A 26,976-nucleotide genomic window follows, 5' to 3' on the forward strand; every position below is an offset into this window, starting at 1 on the left:
CGAATAAAGCCCTCCCAGAAAGGCCCTTCACAGGCATTGATGGGCAGGCGGGGCCCTGAGGAGGAAGTTGTATTAGTTTCTTGTTGGTTGTACTCCACAAGCAACTGGCCCTTAAATCGTTAGCCCCTTCCTCAGAAATAATTTTTTTCCTAGCAATGCTAAGTTACTTCTGTGGCAGAGGTCCTTTCTCTTGGGATATCTAACCCTGCTGCTTACCTTGGGGAGAGTCTGTGAAGAGGCTTCTCCTGTTCAGAAATGCACAACACTTTCCCCATCTCATTTATAAGGGTTGAACTGTAATGTTTTTATTGTAGTTCAGTGTCAAGTGAGTCAGATAAACTGGGGTCAAGGTCTTGTTCCTTCACTGAATTTCTGAGTACACAAAACACCAGTTAGAAAATAAGGACTCTTCCTGCACTGCTCACTGTTTTATGGGATTAGCTGAGGCAATGAGTAACTAACAGGAAAGTTCCTGGGTCAGCCATTGCTGATTTCAACCAAAAATAAGGCATGTTTCCTTCTCAGCTTTCCTCATGTTGTTGGGGCCTGCATTCATTCAAGCCAGTGGGAGCTTTGTTCCAGACCTCAACAACTGGGGCAGGAGCCCATCCCATTCTTTCCCTTTCTCCCACCACGGAGCCATTTGTAGTCCCTGGGACTGCATGCAGGAGTGAGGTTACTGGGAATTGGCTCAAACTCTGAAACATATGTTTGGAGATCGGAGAGCAGGGTCACTGTAGTGACCTAGAAACTACAAATGAGTCCCCTCCGCCCCCATAAGTTCGGCCAATACACTTCAGTCCGGAAGAGCACCAGGCCTTGATATTCCACTCCTGGGACTGACCCCACCCCAGCCCTCTGCTGGGGCACATCACTGCTCTCCCAGCACGGCGCCCAATTCCCCCACTCTCTCAGTGAACCTCAGTGCTGCATTGTGGCTCCCCCTGCTATTCCAGACTCCTCCAAGCTGGAAACACCTATTTTTCAGTTAGCTCAGCCACTGGGGCCAGCCCTGATGTTACGGTGGATACAACTGTGTTGAATTCCAGGGAGTTCCGGCTGCTTACAAGGCTGGATTTGTCTCCATGTGTTTCGAAGCAGCACTCTGGGGGCACAGCTGAAACCCATGGTGCTAAGGGAAGATGGCGTTTTGAATATTCTCAGCACACCTTAGCAGGACAAAGGTGATAACTATAAACCACTAGGTCCTTACCAATCCTGACCCTGAAAGGAATGTCCCATGGGCCTGTGGGTGCTCAGCACCTCTCTGGATCAGGGTTATCATAAACCTGGGATCAGAAACTGGCTACAGTGGGCCATAAAATGCATTTCATAGGCAGGGAAGGGACCCTGGACAAGGTGGACTCTGTTCGACCCCACTCAGCAGAGAGCACCAGTAGGTTTGGAGGGCGGCTGCATGGCTTTGCTGTGGGCAGGACACTAGAGGGAGCCAGTGCACAGACTACTATGTATTAGTTGCTCTGTACGTTGGCTCATCTGTTGGAAAAACCCACGGACAACAAGAAGCCGTTTTCAGGAAACGTTTTTTATTTGATGCCTGCCCAAGGTGCTTTGGAGAGAGGAGTCAGAGTGGGGCCCGCCTCTGACATCTCCTCCTGGATGTCTAGCTGCCACCCCTAGCTCAGCATGGCTAAAACAGCGCACAGGTGCCATTCAGGTAGGGCAGAGGGGGGCTGCGGCCCCCCTGAGTTTTGTACCCCCATGCCAACAGCAGGGCTGGAAGCTTCTGCAGCACTTTTTTCAAATTCATTTTCCTGAAGCTCTGGGCTTAGGTCAGAAGATGCTTGCTGCAGATTTCATCATGACCTGCCATTCACCTTCCCAGGGTGACATGTTACAAAGCAGCTCTGAGCAGGGGGTGGGAATAGATGACCTCCTGAGGTCCCTTCCACCCCGATCTTCTATGAAAGGCAGGAGCCAGCCCCTTATGACACCAGTAGACAGAGAACTGCTTGGGAGGGGCAGGAGCTGCTGTCCCAGGCACATTCAGGGGATCATTATCCCCACAGAGAGGCCAGCTCTGGACGTTTCAGGCTGCAAGAGCCGTGCTGAGGAATGACCACCTGGGATTTTCCCCTGCTGTCAAGAAACAAACATGCTCTCACACCACCAATACTGTTTAAATGACACTTAAAACTTCTTATTTTTTCCAACTCTTTAATTTTCCAGTGAATGGCAGTACCCCAGTGCGGCCATTTATTCTGCCATTTAGTGCCACGTGTCTGCGGGAGTCTTTCCTTTGCCAGCAATAGGCTTTGGGTCAGGTCCATAGGCTGTGATACAGTAACACTGATCTCTCTGTGAATACTGGGATTTTACCAGATCTCCCCAGCGTGGGGGTGGACTTTTCTAGGACCTTTTTCCCAGATACCTTTTGAGGAGCTTCTGCCCCTGGACTGCTGCTCTCCAGCAGCCATTTTGCAGCTTTCCGCTGTATGTCCTCTTCCAGCTGGGAAATATTCTTATCTCCTGTTGTACTTACTCTTTAACATTCCTGAGGGTGGCAGAGTCTCACAGATCAGTGAGTTTCATGGAGGTGATGTTTAGTCTATCAAATCCTTACAGCAACACCCCAGAAATCTACTTCCAACTTAATCCGTTGTATTTATCGTAACTATTTGCGTAAACCCTTTAGTGAACATAAACCTAAGCCAATCTAAACAAGTTGTAAGATTTGGCTGCCAAAATGTGTTTGTTATAGATCTACACTGCTAACATCCATCCTTTAATTATAGTCTAGATAGTAAAAAGAATGAGGAGTACCTTAGAGACTAACAAATTTATTTGTGGCACTTTAGAGACTAACAAATTTATTTGAGCATAAGCTTTCATGGCCTAAAGCCTACTTCATCGGATGCATGCAGTGGAAAATACAGTAGGAAGATATATATATACACTGAGAACATGAAACAATGGGTGTTGTCATACCCACTATAAGGAGAGTGATCAGGTAAGGTGAGCTATTATCAGCAGGAAAAAAAAAAAACCTTTTGTAGTGATAATCAGGATGGCCCATTTCCAACAGTTGACAAGAAGGTGTGTGTAACAGTAGGGGGGGAAAAAACATGGAGAAATAGTTTTACTTTGTGTAATGACCCATCCACTCCCAGTCTTTATTCAAGCCTAATTTAATGGTGTCCAGTTTGCAAATTAATTCCAATTTAGCAGTTTCTCGTTGGAGTCTGTTTTTGAAGTTTTTTTGTTGTAGTATTGCAACTTTTAGGTCTGTAATCAAGTGACCAGGGAGATTGAAGTGTTCTCCAACTGGTTTATGAATGTTATAATTCTTGATGTCTGATTTGTGTCCATTTATTCTTTTACGTAGAGACTGTTCGGTTTGGCCAATGTACATGGCAGAGGAGCATTTCTGGCACGTGATGGCATATATCACATTGGTAGATGTGCAGGTGAATGAGCCTCTGAGAGTGTGGCTGATGTGATTAGGCCCTATGATGGTGTCCTCTGAATAGATACGTTGACAGAGTTGGCAATGGGCTTTGTTGCAAGGATAGGTTCCTGGGTTAGTGTTTTTGCTGTGTGGTGTGTCGTTGCTGGTGAGTATTTGCTTCAGGTTGGGGGGCTGTCTGTAAGCAAGGACTGGCCTGTCTCCCAAGATCTGTGAGAGTGATGGGTCGTCCTTCAGGATAGGTTGTAGATCCTTGATGATGCACTGGAGAGGTTTTAGTTGCGGGCTGAAGGTGAAGGCTAGTGGTGTTCTGTTACTTTCTTTGTTGGGCCTGTCCTGTAGTAGGTGACTTCTGGGTACTCTTCTGGCTCTGTCAGTCTGTTACTTCACTTCCGCAGGTGGGTATTGTAGTTGTAAGAATGCTTGATAGAGATCCTGTAGGTGTTTGTCTCTGTCTGAGGGATTGGAGCAAATGTGGTTGTATCGTAGAGCTTGGCTGTAGACAATGGATCGTGTGGTGTGGTCTGGCTGAAAGCTGGAGGCATGTAGGTAAGTATAGCAGTCAGTAAGTTTACTGTATAGGGTGGTGTTTATGTGAACATCGCTAATTAGCACTGTAGTGTCCAGGAAGTGGATCTCTTGTGTGGACTGGTCCAAGCTGAGGTTGATGGTGGGATGGAAATTGTTGAAATCATGGTGGAATTCCTCATGGGCTTCTTTTCCATGGTCCAGATGATGAAAACGTCATCAATGTAGCGCAAGTAGAGTAGGGGCATTAGGGGACGAGAGCTGAGGAAGCGTTGTTCTAAGTCAGCCATAAAAATGTTGGCATACTGTGGGGCCATGCAGGTACCCATAGCGGTGCTGCTGATTTGAAGGTATACATTGTCCCCAAATGTGAAATAGTTATGGGTGAGGACAAAGTCACAAACTTCAGCCACCAGGTTAGCCATGACATTACCGGGGATAGTGTTCTTGACGGCTTGTAGTCCATCTTTGTGTGGAATGTTGGTGTAGAGGGCTTCTACATCCATAGCGGCCAGGATGGTGTTTTCAGGAAGATCACCAATGGATTGCAGTTGCCTCAGGAAGTCAGTGGTGTCTCAAAGATAGCTGGGAGGGCTGGTAGCATAGGGCTTGAGGAGAGAGTCTACACAGCCAGACAATCCTGCTGTCAGGGTGCCAATGCCTGAGATGATGGGGCATCCAGGATTTCCAGGTTTATGGATCTTGGGTAGCAGATAGAATACCCTGGTCGTGATTCTAGGTGTGTGTCTGTGCAGATTTGTTCTTGTGCTTTTTCAGGGAGTTTCTTGAGCAGATGGTGTAGTTTCTTTTGGTAGCCCTCAGTGGGATCAGAGGGTAGAAAGTGATAGATAGCTTGTAGAAAGTGGTGTTGGAGAGCTGCCTAGCACCCTCTTGTTCATATTCCGACCTATTCATGATGACAACAGCACTTTCTTTGTCAGCCTTTTTGATTATGATGTCAGCGTTGTTTCTGAGGCTGTGGATGGCATTGTGTTCTGCACGGCTAGATAGTGATTCTTTTTAAAGGCATAGACCCCAGTGTTAATAAAAAAATTGTTTAAATAACTAGATTGGGGTTTTTTGGGGCTAGTTTTTAAGTGACTGTGTACTATTGATGCAGTAGAAAATAGCCCCGGGAATCATGGTTAAAGTTGCCCCTCCCTTCCCCCCCCCGGCTACCAAAATCTGAAATGGTACCCCTGAAACAGAGCCCTCAAACTTTCCCCAAAGCCCTCCCCACACCCTCCCTTCTTGAGCACTGTGGACAATACCACCATCCTCTGTGTAACTCAGGCCTGTAACCTGGGTGTCATCTTTCACTCGGCCCCCTCTCTTGACCCTCACACATAGGCTCACAGATTCTTTCTAGATAATATCTCTATGATATGGCCTTTCCTGTCCATCCACACAGCTCAAACTTTTGTCCAGGCTCTCATCAGCTCATGTCTTGATTATTGCAACATCCTTTTCTCTGGCCTTGACAAATGCAACCTTGCTCCCACTCATATCTATTTAAAATGCTGCTGCAAAGATCATTGCTTTGACCATGTGACTCCTCTCTGCATCCCTCCACTGGCTTTGCCTTTCCTACAGCATCAAACATATGCTACTTGTCTTCACTTTCAGGGCCCCTGCCGGCCTTCCCTACCCTACCTATCAGCTGTCATTCACTGTCAGGAAGCTGACTCCCACCTCCGACTGGTCCCTGATGCCAGACTCCCTCACCCACTTGTTAAATGTCAACAAGCACCTAAAATTGAAAGGCGGAAAATTTCAAACTGACAAGAGTTGATATTTTTTTGTATATAATGTGTGCACAGATAGCCTTTCAAACATGTTGCCACAGGATATCATGAAGACCTAGAGCCGGGATCTGCAACCTTTGGCATGCGGCCTGTCAGGGAAATCTGCTGGCGGGCCGGGACGGTTTGTTTACCTGCAGCGTCTTCAGGTTTGGCCGATCACAGCTCCCACTGGCCGTGTTTGCCGTTCCAGGACAATGAGGCTTGTGGGAAGCAGCGGCCAGCACATCCCAGAAAAAGTTTATTTTCTGTTTGGTGTCCTAGACTCTGACTTCAAACATTAGACCTAGTTTAGGCCAGATTTGATCATTCAGAACATCCATAATTGAATAATAAAATATATGACCTTTCTATCTTTTATAGATAAAAAACATTCAAGCTTTTCTTGAGAAATGGTTTGCGAACTAAAACCTGCCCTTGGAGTTAGATGTGTAATGGGATATGCAAAAACATGCATAATCTAGGATTGAGATATTGGTTAATTTGTCAAGCAAAGAATCCGTCAAGTGTAGCATTAATCCCATTCCCAGGAAAATGTTCTCACAATAGTGCCTCAGGTGTTGCTCAGAGGTTGTTGGCATCTTCCCAATCATTCCAGTTCCCTGATTGTAATCCTATTTTAGTACATGGTGCAGCGTATTTTGCAACAACACTTACGTCATGAGTGCAACGAACTCTATTCTCTCCATTTGCCGAACGTCAGTGTTAAGAAGTAAAGCCCCTGAGTAAAGCCATGAATATACTTAGCACAACATCCCCCTTCCACCAAACCTTCTCTTATTCCCCCCCCCCCCCCCATTTGTTAAGCCATTACAGTGCGTCATTGTTGCCCCAGGAAGATTCAGAACTCATGCAGCATCTGGTTTCCACTGTGAGATGTCTAGATAGCCAATATGCCTTGAATATATTGTTAATAACTAGAGTTGCTGTTGGCCCTTACAGCAGGAAAGCTGTTGCTCTATTCCACTGTCAAGGATACAAAACAAGATTACAAGTAGGGTGACCAGACAGCAAGTGTGAAAAAACGAGACAGGGGATGGGGGGTAATAGGAGCCTATATAAGAAAAAGACCCCAAAATCGGGACTGTTCCTATAAAATTGGGACATCTGGTCACCCTAATTACAGGTGGTACCTCTGTTTGCTCAGAATGGCACACCAGCAATCCACATTTTAAACCATGAGACACAATGTCTGGGGAATACCATGTAAGTGAAGCTGGATGCTCCATTCCCACAGAATTGGAAGGGAGAAGTTTAACCAAAGCCTTCAAGCTATGGTTAATCACACAACTTAATATATAGATAGAACTTCCTCTCTCTCTCTGGCTACAGGGAACCCCTCTAGGGGCTGGTGGACAAGAGTGACACCTGGTTTTCCTATGCAGAGTGGCAACTTTGTCCTGGAGAAGTTTCACAGGGCAGTACAGGAACTAAGTTCAAACAGTTAAGAATGCTTACTAGGTGACCTACAAAAAGAGAGAAATTATATGGATTAAACTTCCTGGTAGCCCAAGAAATCCAATCCATCTAGTTTGCACCCCAAATCTGTCTTATTCCTTCAATAGGCAGGGCTGCACAGAGGTTTGGGGGGGCCTGGAGGAGAAGCAGGGCTGGAGAGCAAGCCCACCTGACACTCACCCTACAGTGGCAACTCCTGTCCCACAGGGCTGGGCCTGACTCTCTGCTCCGGGTGTTGTGACCTGGCGCCTGAGGTTGCACCACTCAGGTTTGGCCTGGCCTGGGGGACCCTGTCACTATGTCTCTTGTTGGGTGTAAATCCTGAAGGATGTGAGGTACAAGTATTACATCTAATCAAAGAGTATATGGACAATATCCAGTAAACATAGAGGAACTATAAGGGATGTTTAAATGTTTATTGAGTCTAGAAATGACAGGAATTGTGTGGCATTAGAAGGAAAACAAATGTATTGAAAGATCTAAACCCTAACCAGCACATACATTTGAAATATTAAAAGAAATTGCTTTTAAAAGGAAGGGGAGAATTCCAATAAATAATAGGAGTTAACAGAGAAAAGACAATCCTTGAAATGAATAAAACATAAAAAAAAGGCTCATAGAAATATGTTCTACATTGATCCCAGCTAGTGGATATTGATGGAAGTAGCAGACAGAACAGTAATCTGAGATCAGCTGGCAAGTGTCCAGTAGTCCAGAGTGTCACCCGCACCAATAAACCCGGAGAACAGCGTATATGAACTGAGGCCACAGGAAACTCATTTCTTCCCCACACCCCTGACCAACAAAAGTTTGACCAACAAAAGTGCTACTGTAGACATGGCTTTAGATTTCAGCTTTAAAATGTAACTGGTGCCTTGGCAAATTAATAAAACTGACCCCTGTTCATGCTTACACTCCCACCCCCACAGTGAGACTCCCCAATTTTCCATGTGGTTAAACCAAGATACAAGGAAATGACTTTCCATGGTCATGGTGAGAGTCTGGCTTAGCATGATCTGATGTCATGTTCCTCCTGGCTCTCAGTACTTTTGTCTGCTAGACAACAGGGCTTCCACTGCTGAAGGTCTGGGCTCATCTTCAAGTGTTTTGGCTGGCCCTGGGCTTCTGAGATTCGGAAAATCCCACTCCTTCATTCTGGAGCTAGCTGACTCCCTTTCCCCTTTTAGATCTTGTCCTGTTTTGACAATGACCCTTTCTGTGTGTTCAGGAGAGCAGGACAATGAGATAAAAGGATGCTCAAGTGTAGTGGAAGCATTCCCTGTGCTTTGCCTGATTTTGTGTGATTCTGACGGCCCATAGAGCAAGAATTAGGAAATTGTCCCCAAACCTTTTTCTGCAAAGCTGCTCATGTGTGACTGCTGCTGTTCCACCTGAACAGGAGGTTTTTTTGCCTCCTATGAACTTTCATCTCCAATGAGACTTTCTTGAAAGAATTTGCTTCTTTGAAGGGGTCTGGAATGCTGTTGGTCTAAACTAATTGACTTTGCCCAATATTCATTATTGTTTCCCCTGCCTTGACATGGGAATTAATGAAGGTTTGAGTGAATGATATATGAAAGGTCTGTCTTAGTGTCAACCTGTACATCCCTTTGTATCTCTTCTGAAACACTCTTTTGTAACTACCTCCAATACAGCAGTGACATCAAGAATGGTCCTGTCTCCCATGAGGCCTGACGAACTGGTCTTGGAGGTTTGTGCCATGTAGGTCAAGCAGCATCTGTGCGTTTCCTTAAGCAGCCAAAACACCAGGGGAAGTATCATCTTCCAGCCTTTGGTAACATCAGACCAGCTATCTGTGAAGGCAAGAAAGCCCCACACATCGTTGTCATACTGCTGTCTCTCTGTGGCTGGGTCTCTATTTTCTGTTTTCTATTGGATTCTTTTATTGACAGGCAATGCCTCTGCTGTAGCTGCTTAAGGTGATATGCCACTTGTCATACACAGAAATACCACTGACTTTAGTATGTACTTTGCTGTCCCTCTGGTAGGGAAGTCATTCCAGAGAGCTTGCAATGTTGCTGTAGCTGTGTTGGCCCCAGTAGATTAGAGACACAAGGGGGGTGAGGTAGTATCTTTTATGGGACCAACTTGTGTTGGTGAGAGAGACAAGCTTTTGAGCTACACAGAGCTCTGTGTAACTTGAAAGCTTTTCTTTCACCCCCAGAAGTTGGTCCAATCAAAGATATTCCAGAGAGTGACAGAGTCTCTGCTCATCTTACTTAGGAGCCTAGTCTGCTCTTGATGCATAGAGATTTATGTGCAGTTTAGGGAGTTACCAGAGTAAGCTGAGATAAAAATAGACACATCAAGCTGCCTTTTCCCAGCCTTGAGTGTGAGGCTGAAGTTAACCAAATGATTCCTCTTTAATTTCACCTAGATACAGTTCTAATGCTCTGCATCTTATTCAATCTTCTTAGTATTACTATGGAAAATTGGAACTGTAAACAGCAGAACGGGCAACAATGTTTTTGTCCATATTTCACAGAGTTCACCTTTGCTCCTAGTTATAAGGTCCCTTCTGAGTTACTGTGGGCTGGTAAGGACTTTTATGATTTTACTGTGTTCACTGACAAACAGACTCTCATGGTGCTCCGTTTTTAAAGAAGAAATATTATGTTTTTGTACAAAGTAAATCTTGCAAATCTTTCCCTCTTGTCTTATTTTTATGATAAGGGAATATAAAAATATCTGGTGAAACCTTGTCACATTTCAGTGATCCCTTCTTTGAACTGGACAGATTTCCTGTGATATTTATTACTGTAAGTGAAACATGATTCATAGAATCTGCTTGCATTTAAATGGCTTTGAATTTCTTTGAGCAAAGGCTTTCTAGGGCTACTTCAAGAGATATTTTCAAAGGTGCTGAGGACCAGCCTTCCTTCTTGCAAATGCAGTTTGAATTTTGCATAAACTGAACCTATGCTGTGAACCTGCCAGATGGATTTGCAAGTGCAAATCAGAGTTCTTGCACCTCTAACTAGCTGACTTGCTGTGACGTTATTGACGTGAACTGGAACCGTATAGATAATTCTTGCAACCAAAGTCCTGTAGTGGCACCAAATCTTGTATAAAGGGCGTCAAATAAGGTGTCTAAGACCAGGTGATGGTTGGCTGGTTCGGATGATGCTGTCTGTTTGCATGTATCATTTTTGTATTTAAAGTTATAAGTATTGGCTCTAGACTGTCTGTAGTTGCAAACTTGTGCTATGCTTCTGGGTGACACCCCAGACAAGTTGGTGTCAGCTCTGCCTAGCCTGCTGGATGGCCCATTAAGGGCCATCAGCTATACCATTGACCCACTGAGAGAAGGGAGACACGCCTTGTGACTCAGCAAGGTCTGCAGGGACCTGCCTATGGACAGAACTCTGAGAGTTTTCCATGCCTTGTGATGGACAGCTGGTCTCTGGGACAAAGAAAGACAGACCACATGACAAGAGACTATAAAAAGCTGCTGCAGCTCCTCCATCTTGTCTTCAATCCTGCTTCTTACCTCTGGAGGGACTTTGTTCTACACAAAGGACTGATGACCCATCCCAGCTGGGGATGTTCTCCAGAGACTTGATTTGAACTGACAGTTTATTTTATCACTGCCACAAGCCTGAACCAAGAACTTTGCCATTGCTGTATGTCAGTGACTCCATTTAACCAATTCTAGCTGTCATCGATATCTTTTTCCTTTTATGAATAAACCTTTAGATTTTAGATTCTAAAGGATTGGCAAGTGTGATTTGTGGGTAAGATCTGATTGGTATATTGACCTGCATCTGGGGCTTGGTCCTTTGGGATGGAGAGAACCATTTTTCTTTTACAGGGGTATTGGTTTTCATAACCATTTGTCCCCACAACGTTTGGCCCTGGTGGTGATACTGGGAAACTGGAGTGTCTAAGGGAATTGCTTGTGTGACTTGTGGTTAGCCAGTGGGGTAAAACTAAAGTCCTCTCTGTCTGGCTGGTTTGGTCTTCCTTAGAGGTGGAAAAACCCCAGCCCTGCTTTAAGCAATTTGTCCTGAATTGGCACTCTCAGTTGGGTCCCACCAGAACCAGCCTCGTTACACTTGCACACTCAATTAGGTTGTTAGAAGTGCAATTATTATTATTTATGTGGTTCCATAGATGGGATGCTTTGTCCTGGGCTTTGAGATCTGCCTTTTCCCAGAGAAGCACAGCTGGCATAGTGTCTCACAGATTGAAATCTGATGTCTGATGTAGTGGGGCTTGATCCATTAATTGCTTTGAAAATCAGGGCCCAGGCCTCAAACTATGCTTACAATGGCCGGAGCCCTGGAGAAAGTCAGCGGCCAGGCTCTGTACGAGCTGGTCATCTGTGCTTAGCAAGGAGTCAAACAGGAGGCTGGGGCTTTGCACCACTCTGCTGAACGGGGGCTGCCATAGGCGCCAACTTCCCCCGGTGCCCCTGGGTGCTCGACCCCACCCGCCCCAACTGCACCCCATCCTGCCCCTGCCCCTGCCCCTGCCCCGCCCCCATCCCAACCCTTTCCCCCCAAATCCCCGCCCCCGAGCGCAGGGCTCCTCCCCCGCTCCTTGGGCCGCGGAACAGCTGTTTTGTGGCGGCAGGTGCTGGCAGGAGCCGGGCCGGTCTCGGGGAGGCCGCCGACAGGGCGAGGCGGGAGATTAGGAAGCGCTGGAAGGGGGGGGCTCCCTGGGGCGGTGACGGGGAACAAGCCCCGCGCCCAGCACCCTCAGCCGGGCCCATCCCGCCCGGCCCCCGCGGGGGGGGGGGGGGATCGCGAGCGTGGTCCCGAACACCCGCGTCCACCCGAGGGGCCGCGCCGCGCGAGGGGCACTGCCCCTTTAAGGTTGGCCACGCCCTCTTGGTGACGTTCCCAACAGCGGTTTTTTGAAAGACACCTGGTCTGGCCGGGCGCCTTACCCCGCCCAGGCTGCCTCATTGGTCCATCTCTCGCCCCGCCCATCCCAGTCGTCTCCTCCTCCGTTGGCACGTTACCTCTCCGTTCGCTCCGCCCTTGCCGGTCTCCTCCTTTCCCATTGGTGCCTTTCCCCGTTCGCTCGTCCTCTCCTCCCTCATTGGCCGCCGCCGTCCGCTGCGTGCCGGCCTCTGCCTTCCCATTGGTACTCCTCATCAGTCCCTGCCCTCCCATTCGTCACCTCCTCCGCGGTCCCTGTTTCTGCCCTTCCATTGGCCAGCTCCTCAGACGTTCTTGCCCCTCCATTGGTCACCTCCTCAGCTGTCCCCGCCCCTGCCCTCCTATTGGCCGCCGGCCCCCCCCCTCAGGTCTCCGGTGCGGGTGCGGCGGCTGGGCCCTGCGTGTGGCCGCGCGTCTCTCCCCATGGCCGGGCGGCTCGTGCTGTGGCTGCTGCTCGGGCTGGGCCCGGCGGGCGGCGCCCACATCAAGAAGGCGGAGGCGGCGGCGGGCGAGGCCCCGGCCCCGGGCTACCTGCGGGCGGCCGAGCTGGGCGCGGCGCTGCGGGCGCTGGCCGAGGGGGCCCCGCCGGGCCTGGCCCGGCTCTTCAGCATCGGGCAGTCGGGGGAGGGGCGGCCGCTGTGGGTGCTGCGCCTGACGGCCGGGCTGGAGCCCGCGCGGCCGGGGGCGGGCCCGGGCGGGGCCCCGATCCCCGGCCGCCCGCAGGTCAAGCTGGTGGGGAACATGCACGGCGACGAGCCGCTGGGCCGGCCGCTGCTGCTGCGCCTGGCCCGGGAGCTGGTGTCGGGCTGGGCCCGCGGGGACGCCCGGGCCGGCCGCCTCCTCAACGCCACCGACCTCTACCTGCTGCCCAGCCTCAACCCCGACGGCTTCGAGCGGGCCCGCGAGGGCGACTGCGGCGGGACGGCCCCGGGCGGCCGGGAGAACAGCCGCGGCCAGGACCTGAACCGCAGCTTCCCCGACCAGTTCGCGTCGGCCCCGCCCGACCTGGAGCCCGTGCCCGAGGTGCGGGCCCTGATCGCCTGGATGCAGCGCAACAAGTGAGTGCGGGGGAGCCGCGGGGCGGGCTGACGGTGCTTTGTCTGTATGTGAAATTTTGGCCTGGCTGAGGAGGGGTCTGGGCCCAAGGGGCGAGAGCCTCCGGCTCACAGCCCGTGGGTCCTGCCTGGGCTTTGGGAGGGGATAACTGTGGGGAGAGAGGCTGATGTTGGGGTGGGGGCTGGAAGTAGGTAGTGGCGCTAATGGACAAGGCATTGTAATACATTTTCCTTACCCTGAAGTCTCCTGTGATTCTGTCTGCATTGTACCAGCCCCCTCTGGCTCCCTTTGTGCTGTCGTCCGAGGCTGCTGGGACATCTAGCTACTGGGCTCTGACTTCTTATGTGCTGCCTTGTGCAGCAGACCTCTTATGAATGGAACAGTGGGGCATTTTATTGTTTAACTACACAAAGGCCCACGTGCACCTGGCAGAGAAACCATGGTGGTTTCTTTACAGACAACTGCACTTAAGGGACCGCGAGCAATGTGTTTTTCCTGGCTAATCCAAACAGGCCAACAGTAACTTAAACTATTCATGTTGACTTCTCCTTTTTCACAGCAAGCTAAATGAGTGCTCAGTTAACAGGTAAACTTATTTTCAGGATGTGCTTCATTCACCTTAAGACCATTGGTGACCTTTGCTTTTGGTCCTGTGTTGTTAACGCTCCTCGTGATTAACTGTCTGATCTTTAGCAGTATGAACCAAACGGGTTGCTTAATACCTACAGGTGCTCAAATACTGAGGTCTGGTATGAACTGTGGCAGGCAGAGTGTCCACCTTTCCTCCACCATAATAAATTTTCCCTGTATTATTTCTTGCTGTTGTTGCATAGAGAATTCTTGCTAAATGTTTCTAGATGTAGGTCTTGATCCTGCAAATGTTTATGCATGTCAGTAGTTCTGTTGAGTGTTTGTGGGCCTAGAATAGTGCATTAGCCTTTTGGCTCCTGATTTGGAGCAAAGGAAGGGAAATGCACCAATAAGCTTATTTGTCTGGAGTAGTGCTGCCTGTGAGGGGGGATAGCTAGCTAAATTGGGTTATGAAAGTCCAGTTCTGTCTTTTCTGGGACTGTCTCATTTGCTATGAGTTTCCTGAATGAATTTGTAAAAGAAAATAATGATTAGATTGTGTAGGATTCTGTTACCTTTTTGAAGATAAATCTGAAGAGAATTACAGAATCGGTACCGTGGAACATGTAATGCCATTGCATAAGGTGTGTGGAACAGGAGTGCACAGGTTTTTGTTGCGAGTCTCTGGAAAATGAGTATGACAGCTATGTATTTGCTAATGAGAAATACATTCTGATCAGGCATGATTTGATAGACCGAAACAAATTCTAGACATCTTCCAAAGTCCAAGAGAGAGAGAAATTAAGGTCTGATTGACCACTTCACCATAATAAAGGACTCTTGAAAAAACCTCTGTTAGTACTCCTTGGTTATTTTGGCTAAGCTGGTCAGCAGAAACACAATAGCAACTGTGATAAGCATCAGCATGTAACATTTACTTAAGGGAGTGCGGAAACTCAAGTTTTTCTCCCTAGTTTTTGTTAAATTTTAACAGACTTCATGTGTTGGGATCAGGAGGTGCCAGTAAAGATCCAGTATTATAGCTGTAAGAGAAGTTAGTGGTCGAGTTGTTGATTCAACCCTGTTCCTCAGGATTCTTGATTGCATTGTCCACACTTGCTTACTGGCTGAACTTTACTGTCAGCGCTGGTGTATTGATGTGCTGCAGCACAAAATGAAACTAAGCCCCAAATTTGCTCTGGCTCAAAATTATCTAGTGGGGAAAATCCTCTGGGTTTCAAACAGTAGTAGTTTAAAAATAAATTTTAAAGTGTATTTTGGCAACCACTGCTGACAAAAAAGCTACTTTGTCAGATCTGTGCAGGAAAAATACAACACATGATGCTCTCCTCTGGCTCGCGGCTGTAATGATACTGTGCTAAAGGCTAACAGGCTAACATGCCTGTTCCACGGCATGCATCCGATGAAGTGAGCTGTAGCTCACGAAAGCTCATGCTCAAATAAATTGGTTAGTTTCTAAGGTGCCACAAGTACTCCTTTTCTTTTTGCGAATACAGACTAACACGGCTGTTACTCTGAAACCTGTGCTAACTTCATCACTCATACAAAAATTAGTCAGTAAACAAAACCATTTGTTTAAAAATTCCTAATGGATGTAATGTTCCCTGTCTTATTAGATGAGTCACCTGATCTGATTTGCATCCTTTAGCTTGTTTTTTTAAAAAAAAAAAGCCAAGGCTTTGGTCATGTCAACTCTGCTTAATAACCCAAATACACGTAGGCTGAATGGCAAGGGAACAAGCTGAAGCTTTTCTACAATATTATATCAAATGAGAACAAAGCTGCTTAAAAATGCAGGGGCACTTAGAGTATCAGATGTATTGAGACCTTTGCAGCTGCCTGTGACGAGGCCAGGGGTCTCAAACTCAAATGACCACGAGGGCCACATGAGGACTAGTACATTGGCCCGAGGGCTGCACCACTGACCCCCCCCCCCTCCACCTGCTGCCCTGGCCCACCCCCACTCCACCCCTTCCACGAGGCCCCACCCTATCCCACCTCTTCCCACCCCTTCCCTGCCCCCATTCCAACCCCTTCTACAGAAATCCCCACCCCAACTCTGCCCCCTCCCAGCCCCCTGGGGGTGCAGGGGGCTCAGGGCAGGGGGTTGGGTGCAGGAGGGGTGCGGGGTGCATCAGGGGGCTCAGGGCAGGGGGTCGGGATGCCAGCTGAGGGCAGGGGGTCAGGGTGCAGGAGGGGTTGGGGGGGGGGGTCCAGCCTGGCACGCACCGGGGGCAGGGCAGGCTCCCTGCCTGCCTGCTCTACCCCTGTGCTGCTCTGGGAAGTGGTCAGGACTTGGGGGAGGGGGAGAGGCACAAGGGTCTGTGTGTTGTCCTGGCTGTGCCTCCAGGTATCTTCCCCCGAAGCTCCCATTGGCTGGGAACGGGAACTGTGGCCGATAGGAGCTTCAGGGGAGATACCTAGAGGAGCGGCCAGGGCAACACACAGATGCTGGGGGGCGCGGGGAGCTGGCAGGCTGCAGAAAAAAACCCCGCGGGCCGTGTGTTTGAGACCCCTGGACTAGGCTAAGGGACAATGAGACATGGGGCCTGCTGTGCTTTTAAGCTTTCAGACTTGCCTTAGAATTTGACACTGGTATTTACCTGACCCTTCCTTACTGCAACACAAGCCTCTTAATTGTGCAAGTAAACCCTGGAATACATCTCAACTCAAACCTTCTTCAAAGCTTTAAAAAAGCTGTCTGTATCTGATGTCCATGTGGACAGCTAAATCGCAGTTGCCTGTGATGATTTGCTTGACTCTGCATTTTTATGTCTGGGGGGGGGGGGGCGGGACGGGACAAGAAATGTGTTGCATCTCCTGTAACACTAGATGTTACACTCAGTTGAGAGTCTGTTTAAATTGAATGGAGCCCTGAGGTTATATTGCAAAATTCTTTTGGCTTCTCAGATGCCATCCCATTCAAGTTCTGTTCAGAACCTTTTTACAGGGCTGTCTGTTGCTGAACTTTGCATGAGGAGCTGAATTTTTTTCAGTATAAGTGGACGTGCTCAAAGTTCCTATCAGAGCAAGATACACAATGGTCTAATGGCTGCTTTTTGTAAGCTGTAAAGACAGTAGCTGCCATGGTGATGCATCAATGCCTAGGCAGCTGAAGAGAGGGAAGCCTTTTCTTTCAGCATCTTGAGAATATCAATGTGCATGTTGCTTTGAAGTAATCCTGCTTTGAATGTTGCCTCATTTGCCATTCTAGCAACAGACTGCAGTCCTGAGAGTCTGAGCTGAACCTCAAAGGAAGCTGCTGGTATGACAAACCACAAGCTAGGAGTAAATAAACTCCTTTTCAGATTAACAACATTCTCTTTCCCCCACCCCATTGGTTTCTGTAAAACAAAATAGAATATTTCAAAGCAAAGTGTGCCTGTGTGAACATGACTTAGAGAAGCTGGGACACCTTAGCCCAGCAAGAGCACTTGCTAACCAAAGCCTTAAGAACATGTGAATTGCCAAGCTAGATTGGACCTGAGATCCATTTAGTTCCCTATCCTGTCTCTGACAAAGGCCACCCCCAGATACTGTTGGAGCCTATCTAGTATAGGCTGAGTATGTGTCTCAGATATAGCATAGCCTTGATACAATTAGCAAAGCTCTAATAAGTCATCTCGTCATGCAGCGCTAATTGGATACAGAGCTGTTCACTTACTGTCCCAAAAAGCCATGCAGTTTGAAAGAGCTGTGACTTTCCTTCCCAGAAGTGTGGATTTCAGAATGTCCTCATTGAAGTTCTTTGGGCCAGAAGGAGCTATATTAATCCGGGTGGCGGGTTCTGGCAGTTACCTCTGCCCTAGTGTGCTCTGTCTAATAAGCGTGTTTTTTGTTGTTGTGGTTTTTTTTTTTTGAAAACCAGGTTTGTGCTCTCTGGGAACCTGCACGGGGGCTCTGTGGTTGCGAGCTATCCCTATGATGACTCTCCCATGCACAAGTCCAGAGGAATCTATAGCAAATCAGCTGATGATGAAGTGTTTAAATACCTGGCAAAAGCCTACGCTTCTAACCACCCGATAATGAAAACTGGCACCCCAAACTGCCCGGGGGAGCAATTTGAGACATTCAAGGATGGCATCACTAATGGAGCTCATTGGTATGATGTAGAAGGTGAGTTATTTCAGTATATTGCGTAGTAGGGTTCTACAGCTCTTAGTCTGGATCCCATCTTGATGGCATGTGTCACCTCCCCTCTCCTTCTGTTTTCATGGGCCATCTTAGCTCCCATTAGCTGTCAAAACATCTGTGGCAACTGCTGCAGTTGAAAAGTAATGGTAAGAAAGGAATATATTTTTAGCTTTTAATGCAACTGTAAACAAAGCAAAATGGTGCCATGGGCCACGTGCAAGTGCTCGGTGGATCACAATTTGGGAACCTGGTATAGACGGTTAAAGTCTATTATGTGTTTTCAAATATGCTTAGGGTAACTGTACAGCCAGCTCCCATCATTTATAGTGGGGAACCGGGCATACAAACTCCTTGAGTTTATTTGAAAATCCCCACCTAAACTGTCTAGGGGTGGAAACCATTAATTAGTAGATCACTAGTCATTGGTCTGAACAAAGTTATTTGTATGGTCAGTGCAATTCACGGTCTGATTCTCTTTAGTCTCTTATGTTCCATTGAACGTTCTCTTCAGTGAAGTCTGGGATGTCTGATAATGGGTGGTCTTACTGCACTGGTAACTTAGAGACACTTTGGTTCTGATGTTTTAAACAGCCCATTTCTTAACCTCAGCTTAGCTTAACTTCCCCATGCCCTCTTCTTTGGAGGGGAAATGGCATGACTCAGCCATATTGAAGAGTAACTGCTCTCATTGATGGGTACTTGTCTCCCACAAATTATCATACCAGTCCTACCGACATGTGATGGCATGTTATTTCTGAAAAGTCCCATGGGCTAGTAGAAATATTAATCATTACTACTACATCCTGAGTTTGCTCTTGTCTTAGCTCCCGGCAGAGGCTATTATGTAAACATACACTTGCCAGATAGGGTGGGGTTTCTTATCATGGAGGACAAAATAGAAATGTGGCGGGAGTGTAGCACAGTTCTGTAACCAGCTACACTCCAGTCTTTCCCCACTCTGAAGCTGAGGGGGCTATGGAGTGAGCTGTAAGTAAGTGGCAGAATTAGAAAGCCCTAGTGAAGGCTTGGCATTTTATTGAGCAGTAATTCCTAAAAGATGTTTATCTGAAGTTCTGGGTTTAGGAGCTGAATGACTCGTGTGTAAACCTCATGTTCACACTTCTTGGGACAGAATTCAAATACTGGCCTGTAGCACCAATATGCTTGTAGAGCGGGGAAAAAAGGTCTAGAGCTATTTCCCCATTATAGCTGATTCATTGCTGGGGATTTCACTGTCCAAATAATTTTATGGTGTTTTCTTAATAGCTGCTTCCTGCTCCTGTCTGCTGAGCACACCTAAGTGGGACAGGCTGTATGTTTCCTGGCTCAACAAGGTTCATTGTGTTTGTACAGGGAATCAGAACAAGAGAAGGATTGCAGAAGGAACCTCATGATTCTGCTTTAGATAGAACCAGGGTATCCTGGCGCTACCTTACTCTGTTGGCAGTTGTATAAACCATCTAAGCCAGTCAGCAGGAATGTTTTCAGACCTTGCCATGAACAAATTGATCCATAGCTAAACATTTTGTGTGTCTGAAATAAGTTTGCTGTGGAGGAACATCTACTGTTGGTGTTCTCAACCTCCATGTCCTCCTAATCCTGAGGTTTGGTGGCAGTAGTGGGTAAGCACGTGCAGACAGCCTTGTAACTTCGAAGTCTGACCCTGGCTCTCTGGTGTACAACTAGCCAAGCGCAAATGCCAGGATTTATAAGCATGTTCTTGATGGCTTCTGCATCAGCATCCTGGGCCTTTTAAGTAACCGCTGCCTCAGACCCTGGCTGAAGAGGTTTGTATACGTGCGCCTCACTGAGGCAGTGACAGAAGGAAGGCATGAGCGTCAGTGGGGTTTGAAATCTGTCGAGTACAGAGACTTCTAGAGGTTTCCAGCTTCACTGTGAAAACAAGCCCCTCGGCAATGGGGAACCGTAAACTCCAATTCAGGTATTCTCCAGCCCTGCAGACTTGCTTTTATATGACTTGGAGGCAGTGACTGTGGGGGAAATTAAGCAAAATAGAATTCACAGCACACACAAGAAGGCTTGGCTAGCGACTTATAAACCTTGTGTTTGCACCAACCCCTAGAGTGAAGGGCAGGTGAGACGTGGCAATCCAGGAGCCTTTAAATGCACATGTGCTGTTTGTCTCATTGTTTGAGTCCTAGTAATGGCTATTTAAAGGTGCCATGCACACGTGGTGCTTTTGCAACCAATAAAGTCAGTTATAATATCAGGGCAGGGACTGAGACGTGACCCAAAGAGGCTGAGAGATGGGAAGGGAATATGGGAGCTTGAGGCTTCCAGCAAGGACTGATTGTGATGATGTGTACAGTTGGTGGGTTCCTTCTGATTTTCAATGCATTAACATTTATGGGTGGTGTTGGATGAAGGGCAGGCAGAGGGGAGGGAAGCCAGCTGTGTGCAGCATGTACTGAAATTGCCCAGAATACAAATATTAAAGGTCCTCTGACTCTTCAGCTCTGTGCCAGGGATCTCCAAGGCTCATACTGGGCTCTGGAGCTACTTGTTAATGTGTTCAGAATTTAGAAGTGCTGTGAAATGAAGACACTCGGATTCTGGTACCCCTTGGGGAGGATTATGGGTAAATTTTCCAAAGTGGGCCTTATTCTAATCTCTGCTAATGTGCAGTACCTGCAGCAGGACTGCTAAAGGTTTGTGACCATGTGTATGCTACAGCCTGCAGATTAAAATGTGCCAGGGAAGAGGCCAGGTTTTAAATGACTCAAAGCCATGTGAGGGGCAAGGGGAGGAAGGGACATAATTTTTCAACAGGCACATTTTTTCCTGCTGTATCTTATCTTGTGTAATCAAACATGCCGGAAGGTAGACTGCTGTGGGATTCATTGCCCTGGACTTGGAGTCACTGGTCAAAGCTTGGGCTGTGGCCAGATCCTGTTGGCCCTCATTTCTGAGTTTGCAAACAAGTGTGTGTGTGGGTGTATGTGGTGTTGAACTAAGGTGGCATGTGCAGGGCCATAGGAGTAATCCTGAAGGTCAAGTATCCATAGCAAATGTAGTCCTCCGAGCCACTGCTGAACTTTGCTTCTGCTCTCCAACTCCTTAGATTAGCACAGGCTCAGACTTGGAGACATGTTGAGACTATCTCTGTTCCATGCTCAGGTACTCTTCTGTTTTTTAACTCCCCTGCACACAGCATAGTTCTTCTTAATCTCAGCTGGGTGGCTGGTGGGGCAGTGGAATTGTCACATGGAGCATTCTGTAGCTCAGTGTTGGGCTGGGAGCACTGGGGAGTTGGTGTGCTGTTACTGGAGATGGGATCCCTTGGCGTCTCTCGGGTTTAAAAAGGGAAATGACGTAATAGCCCTTTTGGAAATTCTTATATTTGAGATGTGCATGCTTGCTGTGTTAAAGTAATAATATAGAGTCTGACTCATGAGGAGCCATGTTAATTGAGTGGATTCACATGCATGTGTTTCACTCTGTTGATGTTTTTGGTGACACTTATCTTTCCATCTACAGCATGGTGTAGAGTCGAAGAATTATTTCTCATGTCTGGCTTACAACGCTCCTGCTAGTATATCGCAGAATGATGGTCGCTTCTCCCCCCCCCCCCCCTTTCTGGGCAACAGTGTTGCTCTGACTCATTTAGGTTGTGATCCACTATGACCCCCAGATCCCTTTCCACAGTACTCCTTCCTAGGCAGTCATTTTCCATTTTGTATGTGTGCCACTGATTGTTCCTTCCTAAGTGGAATACTTTGCATTTGTCCTTATTGAATTTCATTCTGTTTACTTCAGACCCCTTCTCTCATTTGTCCAGATCGTTTTGAATGATAATCCTATTGTCCAAAGCACTTGCAACCCCTCCCATCTTGGTATCGTCTGCAAACTTTATAAGTGTACTCTCTATGCCATTATCTAAATTAGTGATGAAGATATTGGCCAGAACTGATCCCTGCGGGACCCCACTCATTATGTCCTTCCAGCATGACTGATAACTACTCTCTGGGAAACAGTTTTCCAGCCAGTTATGCAGCCACCTAATAGGAGCTCCATCTAGGTTGCATTTCCCTTGTTTGTTTATGAGAAGGTCATGTGAGACTGTATCAAAAGCCTTACTAAAGTCAAGATATACCTCGTCTACCACTTCCCCCCCCCCCACACACACTTTGGTTTGACAGGATTTGTTCTTGACAAATCTGTGTTGACTGTTACTTATCACCTCTGTATCTTCTAGGTGTTTTGCAAATTGATTGCTTGATTATTTGCTGCTTTATCTCTCTGGTTACTGAAGTTAAGCTGAGGATGTGATGTGGTCCCCATCCCTTTACCCAAGATCGAGAGGCAAGTTCAGCCTTCAAAGCCTCTTTCACCTCCTGAAGTCCCTTCATCTAAGGGAATATGCTCTTGCGCAGTGTGAGGTTCTGTAGCTAATGCCTAGCAGCTGGAATTCTCTCCCCACCCCACCCTGCCCGCCCGTTTTGATTGCTGACTAATCGACCAAAACATTCCTCTGCCTGCTTGGTGTCGCTGCCAACAGCGCTCAGCCTGAGGTGGGAGTGAGCAATTGGTACGCTGATCAGAAGGAAGTGACTTGCATCTCTGTTTAATCACCTCTTTATCTTATTCTGTGCCATCTGTGCCCTGCAAAGCAAAAGGGACAGTTTGTTCTTCATGGGAAGAGGACATAGTCATTATGGCATCCTTAGGGGCATATGGTACAGCTTCTTAGGCTAAATATATTGGCCCAGAAAGCTTTCCAGTGACTTTAGATTTTGCTAAAGAGGCTGGACTGAAGGGTTTTCCTCCTTGCAGACAGAATACATTGATGGTATTCATAATACTAGTAGGCTAGTCCATGGCTCAATTCCCACAGCCACCCACCTGTTGTGTAGTTTGGCAGGGGATGGGAATAAGAGCACAGTGGCATGTGTGCACAGATTTTGGAAGGAGGGCAGTTGAGTTCTGCAGTGCTTGTGCTTATCCCCTTATCACAGCAGGTCTGCTGGTGGGATTCTTGCCTGAGCTGGAGGCCGGGACACTTAAGGAGATGAGCACTCAACAGGTCTCTTCTCTGCGCCAAGGCTAGCCAGAACCTGTTCTTTCCTGGGTCTCATCCTATCATTTGGGTACTGAGGAGCTATTAACCCACATGAAGTGCTTTGAGTGCCACTCTCATCCTGGAGCGGTGCTGGTGGCGGCTGGGTGCCAGGCCTGGCAGGGGGGTCAGCTCTCCTGCTGCTGACACGACCAGGGAAACGTGAGTGTGTGTGTGTGTGTGGGGGGGGGGGACGGGACCGCTGGTCCAGCTCCTCAGAGACAGCCCTGCAGCAACTTCTCAGACCACAACTAAGTGCTTCCAGTTCCTCTAGCAAGAGCAAGGAGCACTGGTTCATTTTCCTGTTTGCATTCCACTGTGGTGCAAAGGGGAGGTGCCCCTGCTCAGCTGCGACTCCTGACATGCAATTGACACAGTAAGGAATGGAGTTCTCAGAAACTACCCTTAAATCCCAGACGTTGGCCCTTCTTCCCTAGCCCCTGCACTCCCTCCCTGTGGCCCTAGCCCCCTCCACCACCCATACCCTCTGGGCTGTTACTTCCACAGCCAGCCCTGCCCACCTGCTGCTACAGTCCTAGTGCTGGCGAGAGCATGGATTTTGTAGTGGTGTTTGGGTTCTGCCCGTGTTTTTGTTAACACGGATTTCATAGAGCCCTAATTATCCCAAAACAGATTAAACCAGCTCCACAGAATGAAAGTACGTTCTGTCTTAATTTCTGACACTTGTTGCTTTGTTCTTTGTGCTCTGCTGTGTGGTGTCGTCTGACACCCCTAGTCACAGATGTCTTTTAAATGCTTGGCGAAGCAGTGCTCGGGCTCTCTGCAAACCTCTGAATCCTTTGTGGAGCTGTGTGTTTTTCTGCATGTGATTCTCAGTTCCCTACACTGCAGATGTAACCTGTCTGCTTTGGTAAAGGGCTGTGTGAATGTGTAGCTAACACAATTAAAATTCCATAGCATGCAGTGGACTGCTTTGTGAGTCAGTTTTGCAAGAAGTGATGTGTTTAAGACCTACTTTAGTCTGCCGCTCTATTTTGGTTGAGCATTTGTCTCAAACTCCCATGAATGGCAGATGAAGCACTGGGTATGCCTTTTATGTCTTGATGTCTCAAATTCATAACTTCCTGCTATGAACAGATGGTTAACAACTGGCCAAGCATTGTTTTACTCCACATGGCATTTGCTCAAGGAAGCAGACTGCTGTGGGTGGCTTCTGAGCCTGAAGGTAGATGATCAACGCTGACCTTCTTTACTTTATTTTTCCTTCTTCTAAGAGCTGATGTCTGAGTCGCTCTTAAAAAACAAACAGCCGAACCCTTCAACGAAGATCTATATAATTCTTCCAGGTCTGTCTGCCCAGCTGGAGAAGCACCACGCGGTTCACTTGTTTCTGTTGAGTTTCAGGCTTGGGTTCTCATAACAGGGCTGCTGTAGTTCTGTTAACGCTGCGGCAGAATGTTAACTCGTTACATTTCCATTTGCTTAAATAAGAGACTTCTGGAAATATTTCCATATTGGTCTCCTCTTGTGAAAGCTTTTATTAACCATCTAAACTTTGGGTCATCTTTGATCTGACAATGGTCCTTCAAGGCATGTAACTTCTTTCCCCTCGTCTTATCCTGCTGTAAGAGCTCATCTCGGTGTTGTGAGGATTAATTAGCATGGTGTCTATGCTCTTGGCTCTATAACAGCTAGACTAGCTAATGTTTTGTGTTATACTAAGTAGAGTTAAGTGCTACACTCAGTGGTTTGGTCTGTCGGGGTGGCTTTGAAACCTCTTTCATGGACTTGTCTGGCTGTTTTGTAACATGCTGGTTACTGTTGAAACCTCTCGAGTGCTCAGAGCTGTAACAGTGAGGCGTGACCCTGAAATGCCGGAAGGGCTAGGATCTGTGTGGAACTGCTACAGTGCTTCGTTCCGTCCATATTGTTCAGGATGGAGAGATGAGTTGACTCTCACTGAAGTGTGGCCATAGGAACTTCCAAATATCCCCCCAACAGAAGAGACAGAGGTGCTTATTGGAACTAGGCAGCCTTTCGGACTCTTATCTGAGTGCCTGCGGCTGCCATTGCAAGGCAGGTGGAAGGTTACAGAGCAAAGGAAAGTTGAGCTGCCTCTAAATCATCTTAAGATCTTAAAACAAACTCAAGCCCATGCCCTTCTTCACTTTTCCAAATCCTCAGGGAGGTTTGGGTGACTTAGCTCTTCGCTAGTAAGCTGTCCCCAAATCCTGCTGGGTATTAAAGAAAGCAGCCTCAATTCCATTACATTTAGTGGGGTAGTGCAATTCTTTGGGCTGGGAGGCTACTAGCATCTAGCGATGACTTGGGTATTGTGCTGCAGTGGGGCTAATGCTGTCACAGCTGACCCCCCCCCCCCATCAGAATGAAAGTTAGTCTGCCTGTTGCTGTAACTGCTCACCAGTGACTGAAGTGAGGGGTGACTGTGGCTTTGAGAAGGGTGGGAGGAGTGGGAATGGATTAAATGGCAACCTCAGATCAAGGGTATGGGTGAGAACCACATGGCACTTGGGGCAGCTCCTGGCTTTGGTAGCGCTGGGGGATGATTCTGCACCCAGCAGCAGAACATGGTGGGGGTGGCAGTTCTGAAAGCTGTATCAGCGTTTGTTGTTACTACCCAAAACCATTTCGAAAGCTGTTCTCCTGACCTGATACAGAAATAGGGAGCAAGGCAGACCTGCATTCAGCCCTGCGAGCCTCCTCCACAGGTACGTCATAGCTCCATGAGATGCTATTGGTTTGCAAGAGGGCTTCAAGGTGGGAGGTACTTCCTGAGTCTGGCATTTCACCAGCATTCTTCTTTGTGACCAATCTCCTCTCCTTCCCCAGGGGGGATGCAGGATTACAACTATGTTTGGGCTGACTGCTTTGAGATCACTTTGGAGCTGTCCTGCTGCAAGTACCCAATGGCGTCCCAGCTTCAACAGGAATGGGAGTATAACCGGGAATCTCTCCTCACCTTCATTGAGAAGGTAAAACGTGCTCTGTCTTCTCAGGAGGTCAAACGGGGTTGTGCACCAGAGGTACAAGGCCTAGGTGCACCTGACTGGCAGATCAAACCCCAGAGTACGGGGTATGGAGTATTTCTGTGGCCCTATGGCTAATAGCCTAGGTTGCCATGTGGCAGCTATGAGTTAACAGAAGTCACCAGCTATAAGGCAGCTTTGCTTCTCTGTGGTCCTGCTGCAGTGCCGTATCGCTGCTGTACACGGCAAGGCCTACGTAGGCAGGGTTGCAAATGTTGACCATTTTTGGTCCCTCTCCATGGGGAAAGCAGGCCTGCCATGGGGAGCCCAAGGGATTTCTGAGTGGTAACATCTGTTTCGTTTCATCCTGGGATTTTTTTAGTGCAGTGGTCCAGCCAAACTTCCCTCTGAATTACAGGCTGGTTGGGCACTTCTGCCCAGCTAACTCTGTTCTAAACTTATCAGCATTGGTGGTGATGGGGGAAGGCTCCATCTGTACCTGGAGTGATTTGCCTTGATCAGTTCCTGTTTGATTTGTTTCCCCAGGTCCACATGGGAGTAAAAGGGTTTGTCAGGGACTCGGTCACTGGGTCTGGCCTGGCAAATGCGACCATTGCTGTTGCTGGCATCGATCATAACATCACGGCAGGCAGATTCGGCGACTACCACAGACTGCTCGTGCCTGGAACCTATAACATCACGGCAGCTGTCGTAGGGTAACGTCTCTGAAGCAGACAGGGTCCTGTACTGCTACACATGCTCATTTTCATGGTCTGTTCATGCTTATGGGGTTTGGCTAGAAGCTGCTACTGTTGATTCTTTCCTGTGATGGTGCCAGGCTGCAGCTCCATGTGCTGACTTGTCCTGCATTTCACACTGAACACTCTCTTGCCCCTGGAGCGCCACCATTTGGGGTGGCACAGTGTGGGTGGGAGGGAGGCAGCATTAAAGCCTATAAAGATAGCATTACCTGATGGGTTAAAGCCCCTTCCCTTAGCTTGCTGCCAAGGCAGTCCCAGAGGGGCCCTTCTTGAGAAGAGTGCTGTAG

At 47.9% G+C, this 26,976-nt stretch overlaps 2 protein-coding genes across 4 annotated transcripts in view; one reads left to right on the forward strand and one right to left on the reverse strand.

Moving 5' to 3' along the window:
* TMIGD1 (transmembrane and immunoglobulin domain containing 1) overlaps positions 1–13,531 on the reverse strand; it is a 30,987-nt gene extending 17,456 nt beyond the window's left edge. For all 3 annotated transcript variants that reach the window (XM_073315939.1, XM_073315937.1, XM_073315938.1), the window contains exon 1: positions 13,414–13,531. In XM_073315939.1, coding sequence (XP_073172040.1) covers positions 13,414–13,496 — 83 coding nt within the window. In that variant the 5' untranslated portion in view covers positions 13,497–13,531. The remainder of the gene's footprint in view (positions 1–13,413) is intronic.
* The window catches only part of CPD (carboxypeptidase D), a 34,370-nt gene continuing 19,888 nt past the window's right edge, over positions 12,495–26,976 (forward strand). Inside the window, exons 1-4 of the mRNA XM_073315936.1 lie at positions 12,495–13,180; positions 17,638–17,885; positions 25,792–25,934; positions 26,475–26,644. Of these exons, the coding sequence (XP_073172037.1) occupies positions 12,546–13,180; positions 17,638–17,885; positions 25,792–25,934; positions 26,475–26,644 (1,196 nt within the window). The 5' untranslated portion in view covers positions 12,495–12,545. The remainder of the gene's footprint in view (positions 13,181–17,637; positions 17,886–25,791; positions 25,935–26,474; positions 26,645–26,976) is intronic.

Source organism: Lepidochelys kempii, chromosome 17 (assembly GCF_965140265.1).
Source record: "Lepidochelys kempii isolate rLepKem1 chromosome 17, rLepKem1.hap2, whole genome shotgun sequence".
Lineage (NCBI taxonomy): Eukaryota > Metazoa > Chordata > Testudines > Cheloniidae > Lepidochelys > Lepidochelys kempii.